At 36.8% G+C, this 23,560-nt stretch overlaps 1 protein-coding gene across 2 annotated transcripts; it reads left to right on the top strand.

The window, feature by feature from the left end:
- The first annotated feature begins 525 nt into the window (after positions 1-525).
- hapln1a (hyaluronan and proteoglycan link protein 1a) lies at positions 526-18,200 on the top strand. 2 transcript variants are annotated; one of them, XM_007234547.3, is made up of 4 exons: positions 526-835; positions 11,044-11,376; positions 13,772-14,074; positions 15,164-18,200. In XM_007234547.3, the coding sequence occupies exons 1-4, from the start codon at positions 772-774 to the stop codon at positions 15,445-15,447; spliced, it is 984 nt and encodes a 327-aa protein (XP_007234609.3). In that variant the 5' UTR covers positions 526-771; the 3' UTR covers positions 15,448-18,200. The 2 variants fall into 2 exon arrangements, with proteins under 2 accessions (XP_007234609.3, XP_007234608.3); XM_007234546.3 differs by having other exon boundaries at positions 13,748-14,074.
- Positions 18,201-23,560: the final 5,360 nt, after the last annotated feature.

Here is a 23,560-nt window from a genome sequence, read left to right as displayed (position 1 = left end):
CCAAACCCATTCAGCCGTTGAGCCATTGAGATTTTGAGCCACTGAGATATTATGTTCAAGATCCCATCAACATGTGTTCTCATGTTATTACCTTCAGCTCACTGCAACTGACGTAGTCGAGCTAGTTTATCTCTTCAGGGGTTTTGCAGAAGGTTCGCAGTCCAAGTCGTAAAAGCTAAAGCTAAACTTTCCATTCAGTTGCCGCACTTCGCTTTGCTCCAAATGCAAAACATAGACGAGACACATAATTCGAGATTATAAAATACGTAGCTTTTCTTAGCATGCTGTGTTTTTAGGACAGTACTCTACTACCTACCTATGAACCTACGAATACATCCTCAAGGTTTTTAAAGCTGCAGGGATAACCATAGATTGTGCAGAAGGAGGGCAAGGGTTGTGCACAAATTAGAGTGCATGCTGTTGGAGCTCACGGTGCACAAAGTATAGGGTGATGGGCGCCCTGGCTCTCTCCAAGGGGAGGGGGGAGTGGCCTTAGCTGGCCGGGGCTCCAATAAAAGGCTCTTGTGGGGACCTCTGAGGAGCCCAAACTTTCCTGTGGCACCTCCACCATCTGCAGCCTCTGCACCTCTCCACCACAAAGAGAAAAAAAGAAGGAGAAGACCAGACTGAAGATTTTGAGAACGTGTGCATCATCCAGTGTTAGTGTCTAGGGTTTAGTGTTCTGTTTTCCCTCCTTTCTTTTCTATTTTAGCTTTTGTAATAAAGAGGCCCTTAGACAAAGACAAGAAGACAAAGAAGAAGAAAAAGAAGATGATCAGACTACTTTGCTTGGCGCTCTTCTTCCTGGCCCTGGCCAACAATGTCTACACTGCAGGTAAAGCAAATCTCAGTATTTTGAAGTGTGAATGATATTTTGGAGTGCGAGTGGGAACGAATGGGAATGAATGAATGAATAAATCTACCCTGTATTTCCATATAATTTGTGCATGTGTTGTTTGTGTGAATGAGAAGATAGGTGTGTAAGTGTGTGAGGATGATTGCATGGTGTGTAATTTTTGCTGCACTCAAACTGAAGAGTGGAAAAATGCCTGAGGCAAAAAGTAGCACTGTGCTCTGTGGTAGCAACTCTCCACAGTGGCTAATGATGGGAAATTTACTGGGCTCCTGAGTGAAAAGAATCAAATATAAAATATATATAAAAAAAAGTGAAACAACGTGACAATTTTTTTTAAAGTGTACTTTAATTAACATAATTTAAACAAAAAATTAACAAATGTTTTTTTTTTTTTCAAATGAATGAATGGATTTTTAAATTGTATTTTTTATTTATTTTTTTAATATATTTTATTAGCACTTTCTATAACATCTTCTTATAATATTTTCATAGAATCTGATCATTTCAAAAGATTAAAAAAAATATTTATTTACTCTTAATAAATAACATATATACACAGTCAAAAAAAATTCAATTTGTTTTTCAACATATTACAAGCAAAAATATTTTTAGAGATTTTACTTACATTTGTGAAACTGATTTTACTTAATGAAAAACACTTTTTTTAAAATACAAAAAAGTTCACATTTTATGCTTTTTTTATTTTAATAAAAATTAAAAGTCCAAATCATTTTTAGAATTAATTTATTTTATAAACATTGTGTATATTTCTATATATGTATTAATTTTATTAAATAATAAAACTAATCAAAAATAAAAAAATCAACATTTTTTAATTATTTTTATACAATTATTTTAATAATATGTTTTTTATATGATATACTTAATTATAATGTATTATATTAAAACTGAATTTTGCAGTATGCTGTATGTTATCTAAATATTCTGTCCAATCAGAAACAAGTATCTTCTTTTTTTTTTTTTTTTTTTTGAACACACAAACTGTCCTTTACACTTTGTCAAAATGTCTCAATGGATTGACCAACAGAAATTCAAATACAAAATGACTTGAAATATATATATTTTTAATCGACTCTTTACATTGAAAGTTCAGAAGATTTAATCTTAATATGTTTTGGAGATACATGTTTTTTTATTGGACAGCAATGTTTTGTTTAATATATTACATGTTCTAAATATCTAGCATGTGTGTAGAGTTTAATATACTTTAATCCAGTTGTATCCTTTATATTTGAGACGTTGAGACGTTGTATTCTGAATAATATAATATATTAAAATCCAAGATGATTGTCTGCTTAGCTGAGTACAGAGTAGAGTGACTATGAGACATGCTGTAATTTAAAGTATTCGGCAGTCAGCTGGTGGACGTGAGGTTTCCTTTCATCAGGGTGTAAAGTGGCTCTGTTATACCCCTGATACTCTTCTTTTGTGCAGATGCTTAGAATTCTGAAGCATCTTAAAGCCCAGCTCTCACCGCGCTGTGCTGCGTATGTGCTGTATGTGCAGCTTTGTGCAGTTTGGATCAGGGCCAGAAGCAGTGCCAGATGCTTTGGCTTGGCCGGTGCCACTTTGTGCAATGGTGACAGGCTCCGAGAGCAAGATTTACAGCTCCGGCAAACAGAGCCCCTTCCTGAACTCGGGCCAAATGCCTCTCCCTTTCCTTCTGAGCTAATGGTCTGTTAAGCTTGCAGGCTGGATGGGCTGTGGGTGGGGTCTGGGCAGGAGCTGGGGCTGGGCTGGGAGGAGAGGGGGGTTGGGCTATTGTGTGCTTTATTTCTTTATGGAAAGGCTTGAAATGGGACTGATTCATGAGGGAGGTTAGGCAAAGCAACCCAAGGCATCATCATGCAGCCATTAGACTCTATTAGTCGTGGAGCAGTAGTAGTTTTGGGCCCATTTTATTATACGTTTCTCTAGTAACTTGTATTTAGTAAGTGTAGAAATTAATTACCATGTAACAAAAGTGTAACTACAGGTATTTGTTGCCTTGAACGCATTGTTACAGATTAATTACAACCATATAGTTTCCTGTTAGACATAACACAATATTTTGAATCAGAATTATGATATTTAATACTGAAAAAAAAAACAATCACAGTGCTTCTTACATGCCACCAAGAGTTGTTGGGAAAAATATGAATCTATTCACTTCAAATTGTCAAAAGTGTAACATTCACACTGTGTAAATTACATAACCTGTACAACTGTAATAAAACAAGCAGTTTTTACACTGTTATTGCATGCTTATTACCATATAACTACACAGTTATTACAGATACTTATTTATAAAGTATTTCTATTTGAAATATCCTTTAAACCATGATAGCATCATGCAATGATCCAGATTCTGACCTAACATATAGACACGGATGCACTAAAACTAAAATTGAACAAAATCATTGGAAAAAAAAAAACATTTGGACGTAGGCCAAATACAGAATTTGCAGATTTGTTTTCTCTGTTTTCAGTGGGATAATGTCTAAAAAATGTCTACTTTCGGTCATTCTTTGGTCATTTTCAATATTTTCACTGCAATTTACAAAGATCAACTCACATAAAATACGATTTAAAATGTGTTTTTTGCCAGAATTTGAAGTTATCCTAAGGATAACATGTAGCTAAGGATGCACTGAAGCTAAAATGGAACCAAATCAAAAAATTGTTTCAAGGCAGAATAGTAATTTTTGTGGTTTTGGTTATTCTTTGACAGTTTAAAATGCCTCCACACATTCAATTTTTTTGCTGATTTCACAAAGAACAACTCGCTACATTCTGTTTGAATCATGTCATCTAAAACGCTATTATTTTATATAAAAGTTATATTGTCTTTTTACATATTCAGCATTCTTTCAACCAATATTATTTGAACAAAAAATATTTTTCAAATAATTTGATTGCTAAATATTCAGTGCATCCCTTTTTTTTATATATTAGAAACATTTTTTTTTCTAAAGTCTTCTAAATGTTAAAGCTTCTATCTGTAAGTTTAGGCATTTATGGATTTAGAGACCTCTCTGGTTAGAATGTGTAAATGCGCATAAAATATGTAAAATTGCAGAACTGCTGTGTGAAATTTTCTTTTTTTCTGTTTTGTTTTTTTTTTTTATCAAAAATTGTTAAGTATTAATAAGTTTCATCCAATAAACCTACCAGACCACTCTGATTTTAGAATGAATTTATTAGACATTGAAGAGATGTTTGAGCCAGGATACTGATACTGTTATTTAAAGTATTTTGTCCTGTCCCAACTCAGGAATAATATATATACTAATTTTAATGTAAAAGAAAAAATATTATGGACTGCTGCTTTAAACTTTTATCTAATTCCAGTACAGAAAGAAATACAGCAAGCCTTCTCCTCCCACTGCACTCAGATTTGCAGAGACTTACAATACCTAGTTTGCCTACATGAGAATGTTATGAAAGAGGGCGTGGCACCCAGCTGTGTGGAGAAACACGTGTCCGTGTTGCGCTGCTGCGCTGCTGCACTGCTGCTTGCTCAGCAAAGCTGCTCAGAAAGTGTGAAATGCGAATGCCCAAGACTGCATTATAAACCAGCCCTATAGTGGGAATGATGCATGAGCAGACACAGCTGCACAGCCCAAAACCAGTAAACCAGTAAACCAGCAACCAGCAGACCAGTACATCCCTCCCCACAGATGCTGAAGTGTGTAATTAGAATGTAAAAGATTTAAGGGGGCTTACTAACTGTTTCCTGAATGTGTCCAAAGCCTGTTTATCTGCCAGTATAGCAGATGTAAGATCGCTTCCCGACGTGGAATGATTTACCGTGCCGAATCACTGTGTTAACATAAATTTACAGCAACCCCCTCCCCCCTGCCACCCCTCCACACACACACACACACTTTTCCCACTCCAGCAGACAGCTGGTCTTCATCTCCCAGTTGTGTAACATTGCTTTTACTGAGTGACAATGATTGCTTTTGCTCGTAAAATGGCAAAGGATCTTGGCTGCTTCTGTACTGTATTCTGTTACCCATGCCTATCTAAGTCCTGCTTTAGACTTAGTTTAAGATTTAGTAGAAACTTAGCTTACCTTAAACGTTTCTAATTAGCTTTAATGGACCAATGAGGATCATATTTTCAGTCACATTATAGGTCATAACATGATCGGTATGCCTTTCATTCAGTCCCATTTCCACACTCAGGATTGCCAGGTATAGACAACAGCACATAAACAGTGTGCTGCAGCAATGGTAACAAGTGAGCTGGCTATATTTTTTGTTGAGCAGGTAATCACTCAGCTTCAGTAAGGTTCACTAACCATTTATAAAGATTGTCTCAGTCCATGTTGAATCATTTTTGATTGATTTATTAACCGAAATTACAGTATATGGCTGAAAATGCCTAGAAAAAGCACTTTTGGTGTTCACTCAAGTAATTTCTGTTGGTGAATCCCTACAATTATTTTAGAAAAAGTAATCAAAAAGGTCTTCTGAAGTCATCTATCGGAATGAGACAGATTTTAAATATTAACCTTTTAACTTAATTTGGGATAATTTCCCACCACCTTTACAGAGTTTATTGAGAAATATGATCGGTTTGATCAATTTTCATTTATTTACTATAAATGTAAGAACCAGAAAATTTTGTTTTTGACCCCGAACGCAACACAAACTCTAGTTTAAAAACTGTGGGCTAATGAAAGCTATGCTCCAAACCCTGAGCCAAGCAGCTAAGTGCACATGCCTTTGCCTTTTTTACAAGCACTGGGCATTTTTCTCAGCCTCGTTTTGTTGCTGATGGAGGAGAGCAGGGCAGGACACACTTCTCTCTCTCTCTCTGTTTCTGGATCACAGTCAGTCAGGGGCTGCTGGATGAGATATATATCTATATTTTTGTAGGCAGTGTGGGGAACAGGAGAGGTTGTGAACAGTCAGCACTGTAATGCAAAGCACATTTTATGGAAGGAAAGGGGAACCCAGAAACTTCTGGGCTTTTCCATAAAGAGACCAGAACAAAGAGGCTGGAAATGACTAGCAGTTGCACGTCAATCAAGACCATGTCAGGACCAGCTGCAGTGTAAAATAATATTTCTAATGCTTTCTGGTCTAGACTATGTTTAAGACTGTAAGAACTTAAGCAATGCTTAGGCTTTGCTTCAGCTTTTTGATCTTCTATCTGGAGCCTGAACTGAGATGCACTACGAACAAAGACATTTACAATGACTAGGGAAACATATAGTCATTGGTATAATATAATGGCCTCATCCACATATGTCAAATCCTTCTTTAAGGTTTATATTTTTCACATTTTGGCTTCCAATACACTTATAAAAAAACTCTCTTTTTGACTCTTGCAAATGTAGCTTTTTAAAAAAGAAAAAATAAATGCACTCTATGATATAGATTTTTGTAAATGCTTAGGGTTGTTGTGTAGCAGGGCAAAATGGACGATGTATGAAGAAAATGTATAAAAATTCATGCATGTTTCTGGTTAAATCTCAAATAAATAAAAAAAAGTCTCTTTGATTGATTTTACCAAATTAAAAACCTCTGGAATATAATCAAGAGGAAGATGGATGATCAAAAGCCATTAAGCCATCAAAGAATTCTTGCACCAGGAGTGGCATAAAGTTATCCAAAAGCAGTGTGTAAGACTGGTGGAGGAGAATATACCAAGATGCATGAAAACTGTGATTAAAAACTAGGCTTGTTCCACCAATTACTGATTTCTGCAAATATATGCTCTAAATGACAATATTTTTATGTGGAATTTGGGAGAAATGTTGTCTGTAGTTTATTAAATAAAACATCAATGTTAATTTTACTCAAACATGTACCTATAAATAACAAAATCAAAATCAAAGGATTCAGTAACTTAAGTGGTCTCTTATTTTTTTCCAGAGCTGTATAAGGCATAAAACTTCAAAATCTACATCAGGTATTATCATCATGCAAGTGTTTTTGTCTGTGTTTAAAAATAAAAGTCCAACTACAAGTGTACTGGGCCTTAAAGTGAAATGTTGCACATTTTTTTAACCAGAAAACAGAACAGTAAACGCAGTACAATAAATAAACCTACAAAGCATCAAAGACCAATCAAAACCCATATAACACATCAATAAAGCATATTTTACAGACATCTATCTATCTATCTATCTATCTATCTATCTATCTATCTATCTATCTGTCGGTCTGTCGGTCTGTTTATTCATCTATGTAGGTGTATCCTATTTTGGTACATATATGAGTTTTTGATATAATGGCAACAGAGGTGTAATATTTACAGTAACATTGTGTCAAATAATATATACATAATAACAATGATAAACACATAAAAAAAGCAAATCAGTTAAGTCTTCTGCCCCCTGGAGGATTATCTGTGCACTGCATGCACCAGAAAAATTTGATTTACTTGAGTGAAAATTCCAATTGAAAAGACTGGTTCAGACTGCTTTGAAGACCAGACTTAATTTTTTACTCAACGTTTTGATTTCCTAACTTATTTTTAAAGACATCACTTTCATTTTAAGACATTTTCAACAGTCACTTTGCTCTTCAAAGGATATTATATCCTCTAAATCGGGGTACACTCTCATTATATCCACTTTTCTGCTGTTTTAGCTTCTGGCTTATGAAAGAGATACGGCCTTCAGGCTTTTGTGTAATGTTCTGGCTCTAAATCACTGCAGGCTCGGTGGTCGTAAAGCACGGTTGGGCACTTTAAAAGTGTCTAGACCCTCTCAGTGTTTCCATTCTGCCAGACAAGAGTAAGCTCTTTCTCCGGGGCTCATGTGTGCGGAGCTCCAGTCCTAAATCACTGGATCATAAATTACAGATGTTGTCACATCTGGCCAGCTGCTGTTTGATGGCCCATTATGTCATTTGCTTTGGCCTCAGTGTTCGCTTACTGTCCAGTTAATTCTGGCTTATTAAGCAAAACGAATAAAAATAAAAAGGCGATGAACACTATCAATGCCTCATTGTTTAAATGACTGAAATGCATGAGTGCATGCTGTGCTTAGCACGGTGGTAGATGTATTCTCCACATGTACATAGAGAGCAGGAATGTGAATGTGAGGAAGATGGAGTTTAGGGGAATAAGGTACTGTAAGGTTATAGGAGTGTCTTGGGGAAGAGAAGAAAAAGAATAAGAAAGTAGAGATGGTCCCGGACTAAAAGCAGTTAAACTGGTAGTGATCTGGTATCCGCTGAAGCACATATGGCAAAGATTTTGGTAGCGGAACATTTCCAGAACGATTGATGGTTTTGCCTCGGCTCCGGAAGCCTGAAACAAAAATCCTCTGCTGGACTGAAGGTTAAGTGAGATTCAGAAGATACCAGACAGAGGCTCTCTGTTCATGCAGGAGTTACTATAAAGAAAGTAAGATGGGTATGAAATATTTTGCAGTAAATACTGTAGCTAAAAACAGATGCTGTAATAAATATAAGTAGAATTTTCAGAATAATGCTCTGACTTAACAAGACTTTAAGCAAAATATAATGAGAATATCCGCTTATCGTATTTTTCGCAATATAAGGTGCACTGGATTATAAGGTGCACTATCAATAAATGTCTATTTTCTGGTCTGTTTTCAAACCTAAGGCGCATTGGATCTTAAGGCGCATTTTATGCGACACTAGTAATTAGTAGTAGCTAAGCTAGCTAATTAAACAAAACTGTAATTTTTAAGAAAAACACACAAGTCTACATAGATTTCTCTCCTGAAAACTGTTTATTTGGGTGAGTTAAGTCCTTCCGTTTATTTACAGTAAGCTTAGATTTAGAGATTTCCAATTAGCAGCTAACTGCTAGCGGTTAACAGCTAATGCCATTTGACAGCACTACACTGAGGAACCCTGAGTGTTCTGATAAGACAGGGAGATATTAGCTAGCGGTTCGTCCCACATAGCTTGTTTTAACACAGTAAACACGCAGACTACAGTCCAATAATACTCACCTCGGAACAGTAAAAAGGCTAGGGCTTAGCGCGGTTAGCAACTAATGCTAATATTGCTCCAGTGTAGCTTAAAAAGGTCATTGTAGATCATATAAGAGCTTAACTTCCTGGCCTCTATGTTATAGGCTATAAGAGCAAGTCAATCATTTTTTGAGCTGATAACTTAACTGTTGTGTTGGCTGTTTGCTATACTGTTCACTCTATAGCATTTTATTCCTCAGTCTAATTTTCTATAGGTGCTTTAAATCTATATTTTACTTAAATGATCTTAAAATGAATTACAAAGCTATTTTATCTTTACTTTATTACCTGACCTTAAAAGTTAAGAGTTATTGTGTAAAGCTACAAATTGCTACAAAAAAAAGAAATAATGCTGAATAGTTTTAAGTCTACTTAACTCAACTTTTCCATAAACACTACATAAAATAAACAAGGCAATTAATGACCTCAAATTATTTAAGTAAATTCAACCTACACAGTGCAGAAACATCCACTTTTGGAATGGCAAAATGACTTAATTCTATATATTTTCCTAACATTTACTTATGTGACCCATGTGACCCAATGTGGGAAGGCACTGTGGTGGTCAAGGATACTGAGGAAATAGAAAGGAAGCAGTGGACAAAAAAAGGAGTTCCTTCCCTGTGAAATCGAAGTTGTCAAATATCTACAGTCTGTCTCAAACTAGAATAGGAGTCTTTGTGTCTCGGGCTGGCAGCTTTCCAAGCTCATGTTTTTGTTTGTTTTTTTCACAAATCAGATGGGCTGGATGAAAGATAAACATTTAATCTCTATTAAGGCCTAATCTTGCATTTGACAGTTCTTCTCATTTGTGGTTGAATGATTTGGCTGAAAGACAGTTTGAACCACTGGAGGAAGGAGAAGACTGGCTGGTGCCCAAAGATAAATCTAATAACGTCTTTGAGGGTAGAGAACCACGGGCCAGAAGAAGATCATTGGCTTTTTGGGGGTTTTTGTGACATATTGAAGGTTCCAGTTGAGGACCTGTGAGAATAAAGAAGCTGTTGGATTCTCTAAAAGACAGTCTAGATTATGGAACCTGGCCCAGGAGCTGACTTAGATAATCAGAGCCCTTAACCTCAGACAAACACAGTAAAACTGCCAGCGCTAGAACTAGAACAGTTGTTTTCAATGTACTCTCTGAAAATTTGGAACAGACATTTCCACTCAGATTTGAAACCTAATTTGATCGTTTCCTCCAGTGGAGGTGTAGTACAGTGTGTTCTTTCCCAGTTAGATTGACAGGAGTGCCATGCTTATGCAAATCCATTGGCTTTTTCAAAACAAATATGAATCACTGAATCACTTTTTTGGGGGGCAAATTCGAAAAATGTGATTTGATGTAAACATGGTCAACCTAGAGTTGCAAACATTTTAAATTGTTCAATGCAGCTTTGTTCTGATTCATAGATTCAATGTCTTTGCACATCTCAGCATTTTCTCAGTCAGCTTTATGAGGTAGAGTCACCTGGAATCACAGCTTTCAGTTAACAGCTGTGCTGAACTTGTTAAGAGTTAATTACTTGAATTTCTTGTTCCTCTTAATGTGTTTGAGAGCATCCGTTGTAAAGTTGTGAAGAGGTAGTATGAGTTGGTATACAGTGAATAATTCTATTTGAGTAATGTTCTAATCCATATTATGGTAAGAACTATTCCACTATAAGTAAAGAAAAAAGAAAAAAAAATACTTTAAGAAATGAAAGTCAGTCAATTGAAATTGTCAAGAACGTTGAAAGCATCCTCAAGTTGCAGTTGCAAAGACCATCAAAAAAAAACTTTATGATGAAACTGGCTCTCATCAGGACTGCCCCAGAAACGGAAGAGCAAGAGTTACCTCTTTTACCAAAAGAGTTACCAGCCTCAGAATGTTAACAGCACTCCAAATAAGAGCACCTAAAAGCTTCACAGTGTATTTTCGTTTGTTTAACACTTTTAAGTTACTTCAGGATTTTTTATGTGCTCCTTCATGGTCTGAATTACTTCAGTATTTATTTACAAGACAGCTGAAGCTTTGCGTCAGCTAAGTGTGCAGACAGTATGACAACTATAAAGTAAAATAAATATAATTTAAGGGTTAAAATGTTACTTTTTCTTAGTAGGCATTTATCCCAAAATGAGAGGGTGCACCAGTCACCCTGTGCATTTACCCAATTTACATGGAAGCACAATAGTAACAGTATTAATAACAGAACATAACAATCATCTGTTTGTTTCTCCCCAGAACACTTACAAATCTTCGCCAGCCCTGGTGACAATGTTACCCTGCCTTGCCGGCTGGACCGAAAGCCCGGTTTCTCTTTTGGTGGTATGGGAAACAGAATCAAGTGGACCAAGCTCGAGGACGCCTTCAACGAAGTGGACGTGGTAGTCTCAATGGGCTTCCACAAGGTCAAATATGGGCGCTACGAAAACCACGCCCACCTCCAGGAGGCTGATGAAAACGATGCCACCTTGGTTATTAACAGCATCCAGCTGGACGACTTCGGCACCTACAAGTGTGAGGTCATCAACGGCATGGACGAAACCATCGTTCAAGTGGAAGTTCGGATGCTAGGTAATTCATTTTTGAAAACTTTACTTTACTATATTTTAAACTTTTGTTTAGTTTTACTCAACCAATCATATTTATTAAAAGTAAAATTTAAAGGTGCTTTAAATGGTTCTTTGAGGAATGCCATAGAAGAACCCTTTTTGTGGTCATACAGAACCGAATAATATATGTTAAACATAAATTAATCATCATTGAATTTCCACTGGCATGCCAAACTGTTACCTTGGGGGACAGCTTGGGAACACACCACACCTGTCCACACAAGTTGTGAGGTGGTATCTTTTGAGTTGGAACACAAGCCAGCGTCCTCATGGCAAATGAGTTGTGCAGGCATTCAACCTTCCATGATTTAAAGTATCACGCATTGCCATCCACAGTGGACAGCGCAGTGGATGATAATGATCATAACCGGCAGTGTCTGGCTAGAATTGTCTATATGAATTGACAAGCAATTCATACAAGAAATAAAACAACATTTAGTGCAGCAAGTCCAACACACGCGTGTTCCACAGGTCAGTCCATCATTTTTTGGTTCTTTGGCTTCCATGGGATATGGCCAAACTAAATGTTCTTCACACTCACACATCGCTGTTACAAATATGGCTCTTAATGGAATGAAAAATGGTTCTTCTATGGCATCACTCAAAGAACCCTTTGAAGCACTTTAATTGTGTATGATGTATATTATTTGATAAATATCCAAATGAGTTTATTCCATTTTTACTTCCTTGCCTTTGGCCAAAGCCACGCTTGGCCACATGGTTCCAGACCACAAGAGGGACTGGCTCAAACAACACAGCGTCTGGTCATAATGAAAACAGGCTGCCACAAACGGACACTGTTAGTATTGGAACACAGAGGAGAACAATGAAAGGCCTCAGTCCTGCAAGTAATTTTACCACAGCTGAAGCAAAGCCCAGATAGCCTTCTGTTTTGTGGTTCACTGATGCCCAAGGCCATTGTTATTACAGAGGAAAGCACAAAAGTAATTGATACTTTGTATTACATTTTTTTTTTTTTTGCTTTGGATACATTTATTTGGCCTTTCCTCTGCAATGTACTGTATTCTTTCAGGTAATGGTGCTTTCCACTGCATAGTAATCAACTTTACTTGCTTGGTACATGCTACCTGGTTCCTTTTTCAGTTTGTGGCAAGTAGCACCACAATCTCCAACCAGCAACAGATAGCGGTGCGATCTCCCTCCGGCAACAAATAGTGCCGTGATCTCCCCCGTCAACAAATAGAACCACGATCTCCCTCCATCAAGAAATAGCACCACGAACTCCCCCGTCAACAAATAGCGCCATAAACGCCTGCCGGCAACAAATAGCACCATAATCTTCCGCCAGCAACAAATAGCGCCACAATCTCCCACCGGCAACAAATAGTCCCGAGATCTCTCTCTCAACACATAGTACCACAATCTCCCTCCATCAAGAAATAGCACCGCAATCTTCCGTCAGCAACAAATAGCACCACAATCTTCCCTGTCAACAAATAGCGTCATAATCTCCCGCCACAATAAATAGCGGCACAATCTCCCCATCAATTCATAGCGTTAAAATCTCCCCCCATCAACAAATAGTGCCACAATCTCACTCTGGCAACAAATAGTGCTGCAATGTCCTGCTGGTAACAAATAGCACCGCAATCTTCCCCTGTCAACAAATAGCATCAAGATCTCCGTCGATAACAAATATTGCCGCAATCTCCCAGTGGCAACAAATAGCATCACAATCTCCACACCTGTCAACAAATTGTATCACAATCTCATGCCGGTAATAAATAGCACCACAATCTCTCCCTGGCAACAAATAGCACCGCAATCTCCAGCCAGCAACAAATAGTGCCCCGATCTCCAGCCAGCAACAAATAGTGCCCCAATCTCCAGCCAGCAACATATAGTGCCCCGATCTCCAGCCAGCTACAAATAGTTACCCGATCTCCAGCCAGCAACAAATAGTGCCCCGATCTCCAGCCAGCTACAAATAGTGCTGCGATGTCCCTTCAGGAACAATTAGTGCCGCAATCTTTCCCTATTAACAAATAGTGCCACAATTTCCCCCATAAACAAATAGCATAGTAATCTCCCCCTATCAGCACTGTGCATGTTTTAGGCCATTCTGAACTTACTTGGAATCACAATCAAGCAGGTACTAAAAAAGTAACCAGTAGAAAATCTACCTGATGACGAATCAAAGAAAGCATAGTAAAATCAAGTCAAGTAATGTAGATACCATGCAGTTGAACTAAAGCAAAGGAGTCACAATAAGAGACTCACTGCCACAAGTGGATTTATGTCTTTTATTGTGATGAAGTGTTGTGCCTTTGCTGAAATGTCCTTATATTAAATCAAGTCGAACGTTTCCTCAGGGGAAGCATCTCTCTCTTCCACAGGGGTTGTTTTTCCATACTCTCCACGTTTGGGGCGCTACAACCTGAACTTCCACGATGCGGAGGCAGCTTGCCTGGACCAGGATGCTGTGGTGGCCAACTTCGAACAGCTCTATCAGGCCTGGAAAGGTGGGCTGGACTGGTGCAATGCTGGCTGGCTAAGTGACGGAACCGTGCAGTACCCCATCACCAAACCTAGGGAGCCATGCGGAGGCAGGAGGAACGGGGCTGGGCTGAGAAACTACGGTCGGCGGGACAAGTCCAGCAGCCGCTTTGACGTCTTCTGCTTCACCAGTGAACTGAAAGGTGAGTCAATTCTTCCCTCCAGTAGAATTTCATGCTAATTCTTTGTGCAAATTATTTTTTAGATCTCAAACTTGCTAGCTAAAGTATTGGGTACACTACACAAAGATTAATGTCATAGCTGAGTAGACACTACTACTATAATACTGGATATCTCACACTCAAGACTCAAGTGTTGTGTCTTTGGAGGTCTGTCAAGGCTACGATATGAAAAAGGCTGAAGTAGTTCCAATTCAAATAGCGCAGAAATCAATGCACAAGACTGTAGCTGCCACAACATTTATGGTGGAAAATACAAATAAAGAAGAAGCTTCCTAATAAGAACAAACTTCAGCTTCATATACAGTGAAAACTGAAAACACATAAATAAACCTTTATTTTAGCAAAAAAAAATGCACATAGCAAATTGATTAATAAAAACAAATTGTTGTGTTCGGCTTCCAATGGCTGTTGGCGGGACCAAGGCCAATATTATTACAGAGGAAAGCACAAAAGTAATTGATACTTTGTATTACATTTTTTTTTGGTTTGGACACATTTATTTGGCCTTTCCTCTGCAATATACTGTTTTTTTCAGGTAATGGTGCTTTCCACTGCATTGTAATCAACTCTACTTGCTTGGTACCTGGTACCTGGTTGTTTTTTCAGTTTGTGGCAAGTAGCACAGCAATCTCCCACTGGCAACAAATAGCGGTGCAATCTCCCCCTTCAACAAATAGTGCCATAATGTCCTGTCGGCAACAAATAGCGGCAAAATCTCCCCCATCAATACATAGCGTTTAAACAAATAGTTCGCTGGTGTTGTGTTTGGCTTCCAATGGCTGTTGGCGGGACCGGTTCATTTGAGTTGCTGACCAGTAAACGCAACAGATAATGCTCCGGAGGAGTCAGGAGGCCAAAAATCGAAGTATGTGCCTTTCACATACTACTGGACTCTCTGTCAAACTGTTGAATCCTAATGACTGAAATGAAAAAGGTCTGCAAACTAGAGCCTACTAGCATCAGGACTAGTAGTGCTAAATTCAGGAGTAAAAATCGTACATAGTGTAACCCCCCTTGTTCCATTTTTTTTTTTTTTTTTTTGCTTCCCAGGTCAAGTCTTTTTCATTGACCAGAAGATGACCTTCACCGAGGCAGAACAGGCCTGTCAGAATGACAGAGCTGAGCTCGCCAAGACCGGGCACATGTACGCCGCCTGGAAGCTGCAAGGCTATGACCGCTGCGACGCCGGCTGGTTGTCAGATGGCAGCGTGCGCTACCCCATCTCCCGGCCCAGAATGAAGTGCAGCCCCACGGAAGCCGCCGTCCGCTTCGTCGGTTTCCCCGACAAGAAAAACAAGCTTTACGGCGCTTACTGCTACAGAGCTCAGCAGTGAGGGTATGTAGGGTATATCTCATCACCTTAGCTCACAGAGCGACGACAAGCAGCAACAAAACACGTATCAGATCTGAAACCTGCACAGCAATTTAGCAAGAACTAGCATTCAAACTGTGATCAACTTTTTTATATACGTATACTTACAAAAGCAGTGAATCTCAACTTTGATCCTGGAGTACATTTTATTTAGTTCGGTCTCACTTTAATAAAAAAAAAACACTAGGGTACTCCAGGACCAAGGCTGGAAATCAATGCTTAAACTCAAGATACTGAAGGAAAAAAACAGTTTTTCCATTTTTTAATACTGATTTCTGTTATTTGATGCTGCATTGATTTTTATATACAGTAAGATAAAAAAGATATACAAAGTAACTTTCCAGTTATATCATTTTCTAAACCAATACTTTTAAAAAAAAATGGAAATACAAGGAAATTTAGTCTAAAACAAGCAAATCTTTGACTTACGTTTCTTGTTATTAGTCAAAGCAAAAGGCCACTAAAAGTATTTTTTTTTGTATTGAAAGACAATAAAACTGTCTTACTTTCCAGTATCAAGCATTTGTTCTACACTTATGTATCTACATTAATGTATGTGGTCCAAACTTTTACCGAGCCTGGTAACAAATTGGTAATATCACAGTAGATAACTGTCATTAGTTGTCATTTATAATTTAACCTGTTTGTTTAACCTTTTTCCCCCTATAGATTCAAATCCCTTCCTATGAATCCTGTATTCATAACGCATTATACGGAACACGTATGCCTTATTGCTGTAAGCTTATATAATAAGTCATAATTGCTAAAATAGCACATAAATAGCATGTTATAAATTGCTATAAAGTGTTTGACTTTATAAAAGGATGTTTCATAATAATAATAATAAAAAAAAAAAAAAATAATAATAATAATAATAATAATAATAATAATTCCTTACAATAAAAGTTCATAAGAACAATAATATGTCATCAAGATACGCGTCATGTTCTTCAGTATAGGTACACTATAAGTCATAGGTTATAATAAAGCTTAGCTGATGGTCAATATAAGGTGTCATGAATACAGCATTCATAGTAAGTGTTATTGTTTTTTGTTTTTGATTTTTTTTATATTACAATGCCTTTGTGTTTTTTTGTAATTTTTGTATGATTCTTTTTATGTGTATCCTGATTTAGGAAAAATAACCCAATTCTTTTGGAAGAAGATCTTTGACAAGTCCATTTTTTAAAACTGTTGTAAAAGAGGACTAGGACAGTATAATTTCGTTTTTTTACTTTTTTCTTTCCAAGCAGCACAGCTGGCACAATTATTTTTTTGACAAGCTGCTGGCGATGCAATGGTGTTCTAAATGCTTGTGAAAAACTGCAAAACAAGCGCAGTTCCATTGCATATGAAATTTACAGTAGCAGGGCACAGTTGTGTAGGCTTAAAGGAGAAACCCGGTGTGAAATACACTTGGGGTGTACTAAAACATACTAATAACCAGTATGAATTTGTGTGAAATAGTCCACCTCTGTTCTCTTCGATCATTCTGAAATGGGCTTACAATGCAAGCGATTGGGGCAAAGCATGCTTAGGCCATGCTAATTTTTTTTTTTTTTTTTTTTTTTTTTTTTTTTTTTTTTTTTTTACAGCATTAACAAGAAAACTAAGGAGCTCGACACCTCACTGGTAGAAATTCTGAGAGCCCTGACATTTAAAAAGAGGCACTTAGAACTTTAAAAGTATATTAAAAACAGTTTAAAAAAATGAATTCCATGGATATGCATGAATTCCAGCTGTTGCTGAAAATATCTCTATAATATTCATGCATCAATCATCAATTTTATTGTGACTTTTTGTGAATTTCAAGACTGAAATGTTTCTTTTTTAATAAACTGAGGGGGTGAATGGAGGTGGGCTATTTTATAAAAGTTCACATACATTTCCATGTTTTAATACACTCCAAGTCCATTTTACACCAGATTTCTCCTTTAAGAGTACTGAGAAACTGATCTTCTAAGGTATAGCCAGATATGGGCAAAACGTATATATTTTAACAATATTACAACAGTATTAACTATTGCCGTGAGTTTGAATGCTGTGCAGATTGTCCTAAAACAATTATACAACATGCACAGCTATAAGTCCACTTTTAAAAATGAAGCATGTTTGCGCTGTGTTGCCTTATGGACATAAGTCAGTATCACCTGCCTTAAAGAGCCAGATATTTTATGCATTTTCTATTCTGTTTCTATTGACATGTGGGTTTGTTTATGTGATGGGAAGAAAACGGTAACACTTTATTTGAAGAGGACCTACATAGAGGCTTTATAGATACATCCGTAAGCATTGAATAATGATATTAATAAAGCATGGCTTTGATTCTTGTGAATATCTTATGACATTTTTCTTACTGATGGAGATGTTATGTCAATACAGACTCACTGACTTCATATGTTACAACTGATTGCATAAGCTATGCAAATGCTTTATGCAGTCCTTATGAATGTGTTATAAAGCCCCTATGTATTGCAGGTACCATTTAATAAAGTGTTACCAAGAAAACTTTATCTACCTATTATTCCACACTGTACTGCAAAAGCCACAGTGCACATACACACAACACTGTCTGCTATTTCTTTTTTTTTAACTGTTGTTTCTTTTTTTGCACGAAACCTCACTCCATCAAAACCTTGTCTTCCTCTGAAATGCAGTGTACTTTTGTCAGAACAACTTTCCAAATGAAAAATAAAAACCCACAAGACGCAATGACTCATGGGTGTTTTTATTTCATTCATTATTACATGAAACGTAATTAGCTTGTGGGCCCTGGCCAGTATGCATTCCACTGTGCCTGCCAGCATTGATTCACTTAATTTTACAGTGCCAATTATAATTTTCGGGGTGAAAAAGCAAGTAATAAAGAGTTACTGTACTATGGTGCCTCTGTGGAATGTCTAGTGATTAGGGTTCCTGGTTTTTGGCCAGGTGAAATGGGTTTAACTCCTGGTATAAGAAGCTTCTATGAGATTGTAGATGGGCAGGAAGCTTAGGCCTACATGTTAAAGAAGCACCCAGGGGACTGGAGAATAAGGGATTAATTCAAGATGCAATTAATATGCAAGTCTCAAGTCTTGGCACTCAAGTTCCGACTCAAGTCTCGAGTCAATATGGGCAAGTCTCAATCAAGTCCCAAGTCTTAACCTTCAAGTCTTATTCAAGTTATGAAATGTCCTCCAACCCAATGCAATCAATTCCACCTCACAGCAATGTTCCAGCATCTAATGTAAAGTCTTCCCAAAAGATTTAAGCTGTTTTAAAGACATTGAGGAGATATTTTGCCTTCAAGCTTCTATTGAAATGGTTTCTGTGCCACTGGCTGCAGCACAAGGCCAAATAACAACTTATCCAACACCATGCTGAACAGTTGGAAAGGTGTTCTTAGCCGAAGTGGGAATAAGTCTCTAAGTTGCAAGTAAAAGGTAAGTCCTAAGTCTTGACAATCGAGTTCCAAGTTAATCTGAGCAAGTCTCAATCAAGTTTCAAATCCTAATCTTCAAGTCTTAGTCAAGTCATCAAATGTCCTCCAACCCAACAGCAACCCTCCTCAAAGCAATGTTCCAGCATCTAGTGTAAGTTCTTCCCAAAAGATTCAAGCTGTTTCAAAGACGTTGAGGAGATATCTTGCCTTCAATCCTGCCTTCAAATTAGTAAAATGTCTCCTGTGCCACTGACTGAAGGACAAGGCCAAAGAACAACTTATCTACCTCCATGCTTAACAGGTGTTCTTAGCAGAAAGGTGTTCTTAGCAGAAGTGGGACCAAGTCACTAAGTTGCATGTAAAAAGTAAGTCTTAAGTCTTGACACCTAATTCCCAAGTCAATATGGGCAATATTCCCAAGTCTTAAACTGTGTTTTAGTCAACAAGAACAAAGAAAAACCAATCCACCCCATCTTTAACAGTTGGAAAGGTGTTCAGAGTCAAGTCTGAAGTCAGTTGTAGCAAGTCTCAATCAAATCCTCAGTCCTAAACTTTAAGTTTTAGTCAAGTCAGAAAATGTCTGGCATTAAAATATCTCCACAAAAGATACTTATAATTACCATCTAACATACATTCGATCAAGTCTTCCTCACAGCAAGTTCCAGCAACTACTGTAAAATCTTCCCAAAAGAGTCAAGCTTTTTCAAAGATGTTGAGAAGATATCTTGCCTTCCTGTAAAATATTTCATGTGCCACTGACTGCAGAACAAGAACAAAGAACAACCAGTTAATCCCATCCTTAAGAGTTGGAAATGTATTCTTAGCAGAAGTGGGAACGAGTCACTAAGTTGAATATAGCAAGTAAGTTTTAAGTCTTGACACCAAATTCCAGAGTCAAGGCTGAAATCAATAGGGGCAAGTGTCAACCAAATCCCAAGTCGTAAACTTATTCCAACATCTAGTGTAAAGTCTTCCTAAAAGAGTCAAGCTGTTTCTAAGATATTGAGGAGATTTCTTGCCTCCACAATTCTAGTGAAATGTTTTATGTGCCACTGGCCGTAGATCAAGAGCAAAGAACAACCAATCCACCCCATCCTCAACAGTTGGAAAGGTGTTCTTAGCAGAAGTGGAAACAAGTCACTAAGTTGCAAGTAAAAAGTAAGTCTCAAGTCTTGACATTCAAGTCTAGAGTCAAGTCTGAAGTCAACAGGGGCAAATCTCAATCAAATCCCAAGTCTTAAACTTGTTCCAGAATCTAGTGTAAACTCTTCCCAAAAGAGTCAAGCTGCTTCTACGATATTGAGGAGATATCTTGTTCCTAGAGTTCCAGTGAAATGTTTCATGTGCCACTGACTGCAGAACAAAAAAAAAAACAATCCACCCCCATGCTTAACAGTTGGAAAGGTGTTCTTAGCAGAAGTGGGAAGAAGTCAGTCTTGAGTCTGAGTCAAGGATCTTTTTTCTTTTTTTTTTACCTCAACTAACAACTTTATTTATGATTTGGCTTTGAACTCATCTCTGCAACTTGATTGGACTACATGATACGTGTTGTTTCAAATTAACAATTCAAGTTTCAAATATAGCTAACTTTACAACTGTTTTATATTCTTTAATAGAAAGAAATACAAGGAAATGACAGGCGTTAGGTAGATTTCTGAACAAAACATGGTCAAATCAATGCAATCTGTTAATATTTACAAGGCAAATGAAGACATGCTGTATTTCAATATTGTAGGATCTGGTATCTGACTTCTTTAAATACTTTGGAATATTTAAGGGAGTAAACATTTTCAGAAATTGGCTGAAAGTGCTAAGGGTTAAGGAGAACTAACAGTTTTAAGTTTTGTTTTTACAGTGTAGGAAAATCAGTCCCCCGTCTAAGACCAGTTCTTCTAGAAAAACGATCAGTTAAGCGTCTACTGTTCTCTTTAGCCTGCTATCAATTAAACGTTGAAAGCAGCACTTCTGACTCATAGTTGGATCTGGATTTTCTGGGCTTGCTGCATATATTTGAATCTGATCCCTTGATCTACTGATTTTCCAGGGGCAGCTGAGGACCGCTAGCGTGTTACACTTTTCAAAACGTCAGGCTTATTTAAGAAGGGACAGAATGTCAGTATGCTAAAAGTGGCGTTATTTGTGCTTTAGAGAGTACATTGTTTTTTGTCACACAAAGAAATCAATAGCAGTAGGACTGTTATTTCTCTTACATTGCTGGAATAATTGCGGTGCTTCTCTGCATGATGAAAACCAGGTGCTCCAACAATAAACATGCACTCCGAAAGCAAAATGTCAAACTGACTGGGAAATAAAGAAGCTATTATTGCTATTAGAGAACAATGACAGGCAGTCATCAGTGGCACGTAGGCTGCATTTATAAACTGATGGTAATGTTGATTTTTGGGAAGTGGTGAGTGTGTGTGTGTGTGTGTGTGTGTGTGTGTGTTCTTTCTTAACTCTAATGTTATCTTACAGGTCAAGTTCAATTAGCTTGCTGGTTTAAAAACGCAGGAAAATACTGTATTTTACCTCTAGCTGGCCTTAAGGAGAATACTAAGCATATACATGGAAAATGACTAATTTAATATAATGTACGATATTACTCATGTGCTGTTAGGGTCAATTTGATCCAGCACTGCCAGTAAAGCTCTAAAAAATATCATTTCAAAGAGAACATAAGCAAGATACGGCCATTTACAGAGAAAAATGCTGGTTTATATGGAAGCCCATTCCCACAAGTTACTGTAAAATTATATTATATATTTTTAGATAAGTCATTATTCTTTAAAAATAAGTTGTTATTTGAGGATTTTGTCTCATTATTTTGAGATACCAAGTCACTATTGTAAGATACTTGCTCATTATCTTGAGATGCTAGGTCACTATTTTAATATACTAGATAATCATTTTGAAGTGCTAAGTCACTATTTTAAGATACTAGCTGTTAAGTTTGAAATGCTAAGTCACTATTTTAAAATACTAGCTCATTATTTTAAGATGCTAAGTCATTATTTCTAAAACAGTTAGTAATAATGTTAAGATTCGATCTCATCATTTTGAGACACTAAGTTACTATTTTGACATACTAAGTCACTATTTTAAGATATTAGCTCATTATTTTGAGATGGTAAGTCACTATTTAAAGATATTACCTTATTATTTTGAGATGGTAAGTCACTTTTTCAAGATACTAGATCTTTTTTGAGACTTTTAGTCACTATTTTAAAATGCTAACTCATTATTTTGAGATACTAAGCCACTATTTTAAGATTTTGTCACAATATTTTAAAATGCTAAGTCACTATTTTAAGATACTAGCTAATTATTTTGAGAGGCTAGGTCATTATTTCTAAAATAATAAGTCATTATTTTGAGATACTAAGTCACTTCGTTTAGATACTCATTTTACAATACTATCTTGTTATATTAAAACAGATCTTTATTTTTGCAATAATTCTTCGCTATTTTAAGATGATTTCTGTTGATGGGAAACATTCTCATTTTTATATGCTTTTCTTTGTCATTTAAACATACTTTTTTGCTTTTGAAATGAAAAAATCAGGATTCTGTAAGTTTGAGAGGTACATTTAGCTATAAACCTAAATAGCTCACTAGCCTAGTTCTACAAATGTACACGTCAAGTATAATTGTATTGTTTCATTTAGTTCCCCATTAGCTGCTATAGCAATAGCTGCTGGTGGCAGATGTCAAACCATGCTGGGCGATTTTGCACGACTGGAAAGCGTTTTAGAACTTGTTGCTAACGTTAGCTATGTTTACATGCATCATACAATAGCCCAACTATTTCAGCCTAATAAACTGGACCATTTACAAGAACTTTATAATAGTCTCTTTATAGTCCTCTTTACATAAATACCAGCACAGTCTGACCTTGAACTGTTAAAGGTCCTCTTTGTGACGCACTGAAATTCTTTCGTTTAATCAATATATTACCTTCATATTAAAGCTACATGAAATGGTTTATCATGGGACACCATTAGGAACCTCTACAACTCTCATGCAGAGTTTCTGAATCAGTTTCTCTGATTTTGCTATTTATAACTATATGTTTGAGTAAAATGAACATGGTTGTTTTACTCTATAAACTACAGACAAAATTCCAAACAAAAATATTGTCATTTAGAGCATTTATTTGCAGAAAATGAGAAATGGCTAAAATAACAAAAAAAGATGCAGAGCTTTCAGACTTCAAATAATGCAAAGTTTTAAGAGTTCAGAAATCAGTATTTGGTGGAATAACCCTGGTTTTTAATCACAGTTTTCATGCATCTTGGCATTTTCTTCTCCACCAGTCTTACACACTGCTTTTGAACAACTTTATGCCTTTACCCCTGGTGCAAAAATTCAAGAAGTTTAGCTTGGTTTGATGGCTTCTGATCATCCATCTTCTTCTTGATTATATCTCAGAGGTTTACAATTTGGTAAAATTAAAGAAACTCATAATTTTTACGTGGTCTTATATCGTTTTCCAGAGCTGCTTCTCTATTACTGGTAATCTTTATCTTCCTTCTGCAGTAGCATTGAAATCCAGCACTTCCTGCTGGGTGCAATTATTTATTGGATGAGTGTATTTCTAAAGATATAACACTTTATAATGTTTAGCTCAAAACTCTAGCACTCTGTATCTGAT

This window comes from Astyanax mexicanus, chromosome 22 (genome assembly GCF_023375975.1).
Source record: "Astyanax mexicanus isolate ESR-SI-001 chromosome 22, AstMex3_surface, whole genome shotgun sequence".
NCBI classification, from domain to species: Eukaryota; Metazoa; Chordata; class Actinopteri; order Characiformes; family Acestrorhamphidae; genus Astyanax; species Astyanax mexicanus.
Note: the sequence above shows the minus strand (reverse complement) of the source record. Positions and strands in the feature narration are given on the sequence as shown.

Bases quoted from the DNA above. Each gene is read 5' to 3' on its own strand.
- hapln1a (XM_007234546.3), top strand. From the start codon at position 772: ATGATCAGACTACTTTGCTTGGCGCTCTTCTTCCTGGCCCTGGCCAAC. The intron at 836-11,043 runs GTAAAGCAAATC...GTTTCTCCCCAG, and splicing joins CAACAATGTCTACACTGCAG to AACACTTACAAATCTTCGCC. The intron at 11,377-13,747 runs GTAATTCATTTT...ACGTTTCCTCAG, and splicing joins AGTGGAAGTTCGGATGCTAG to GGGAAGCATCTCTCTCTTCC.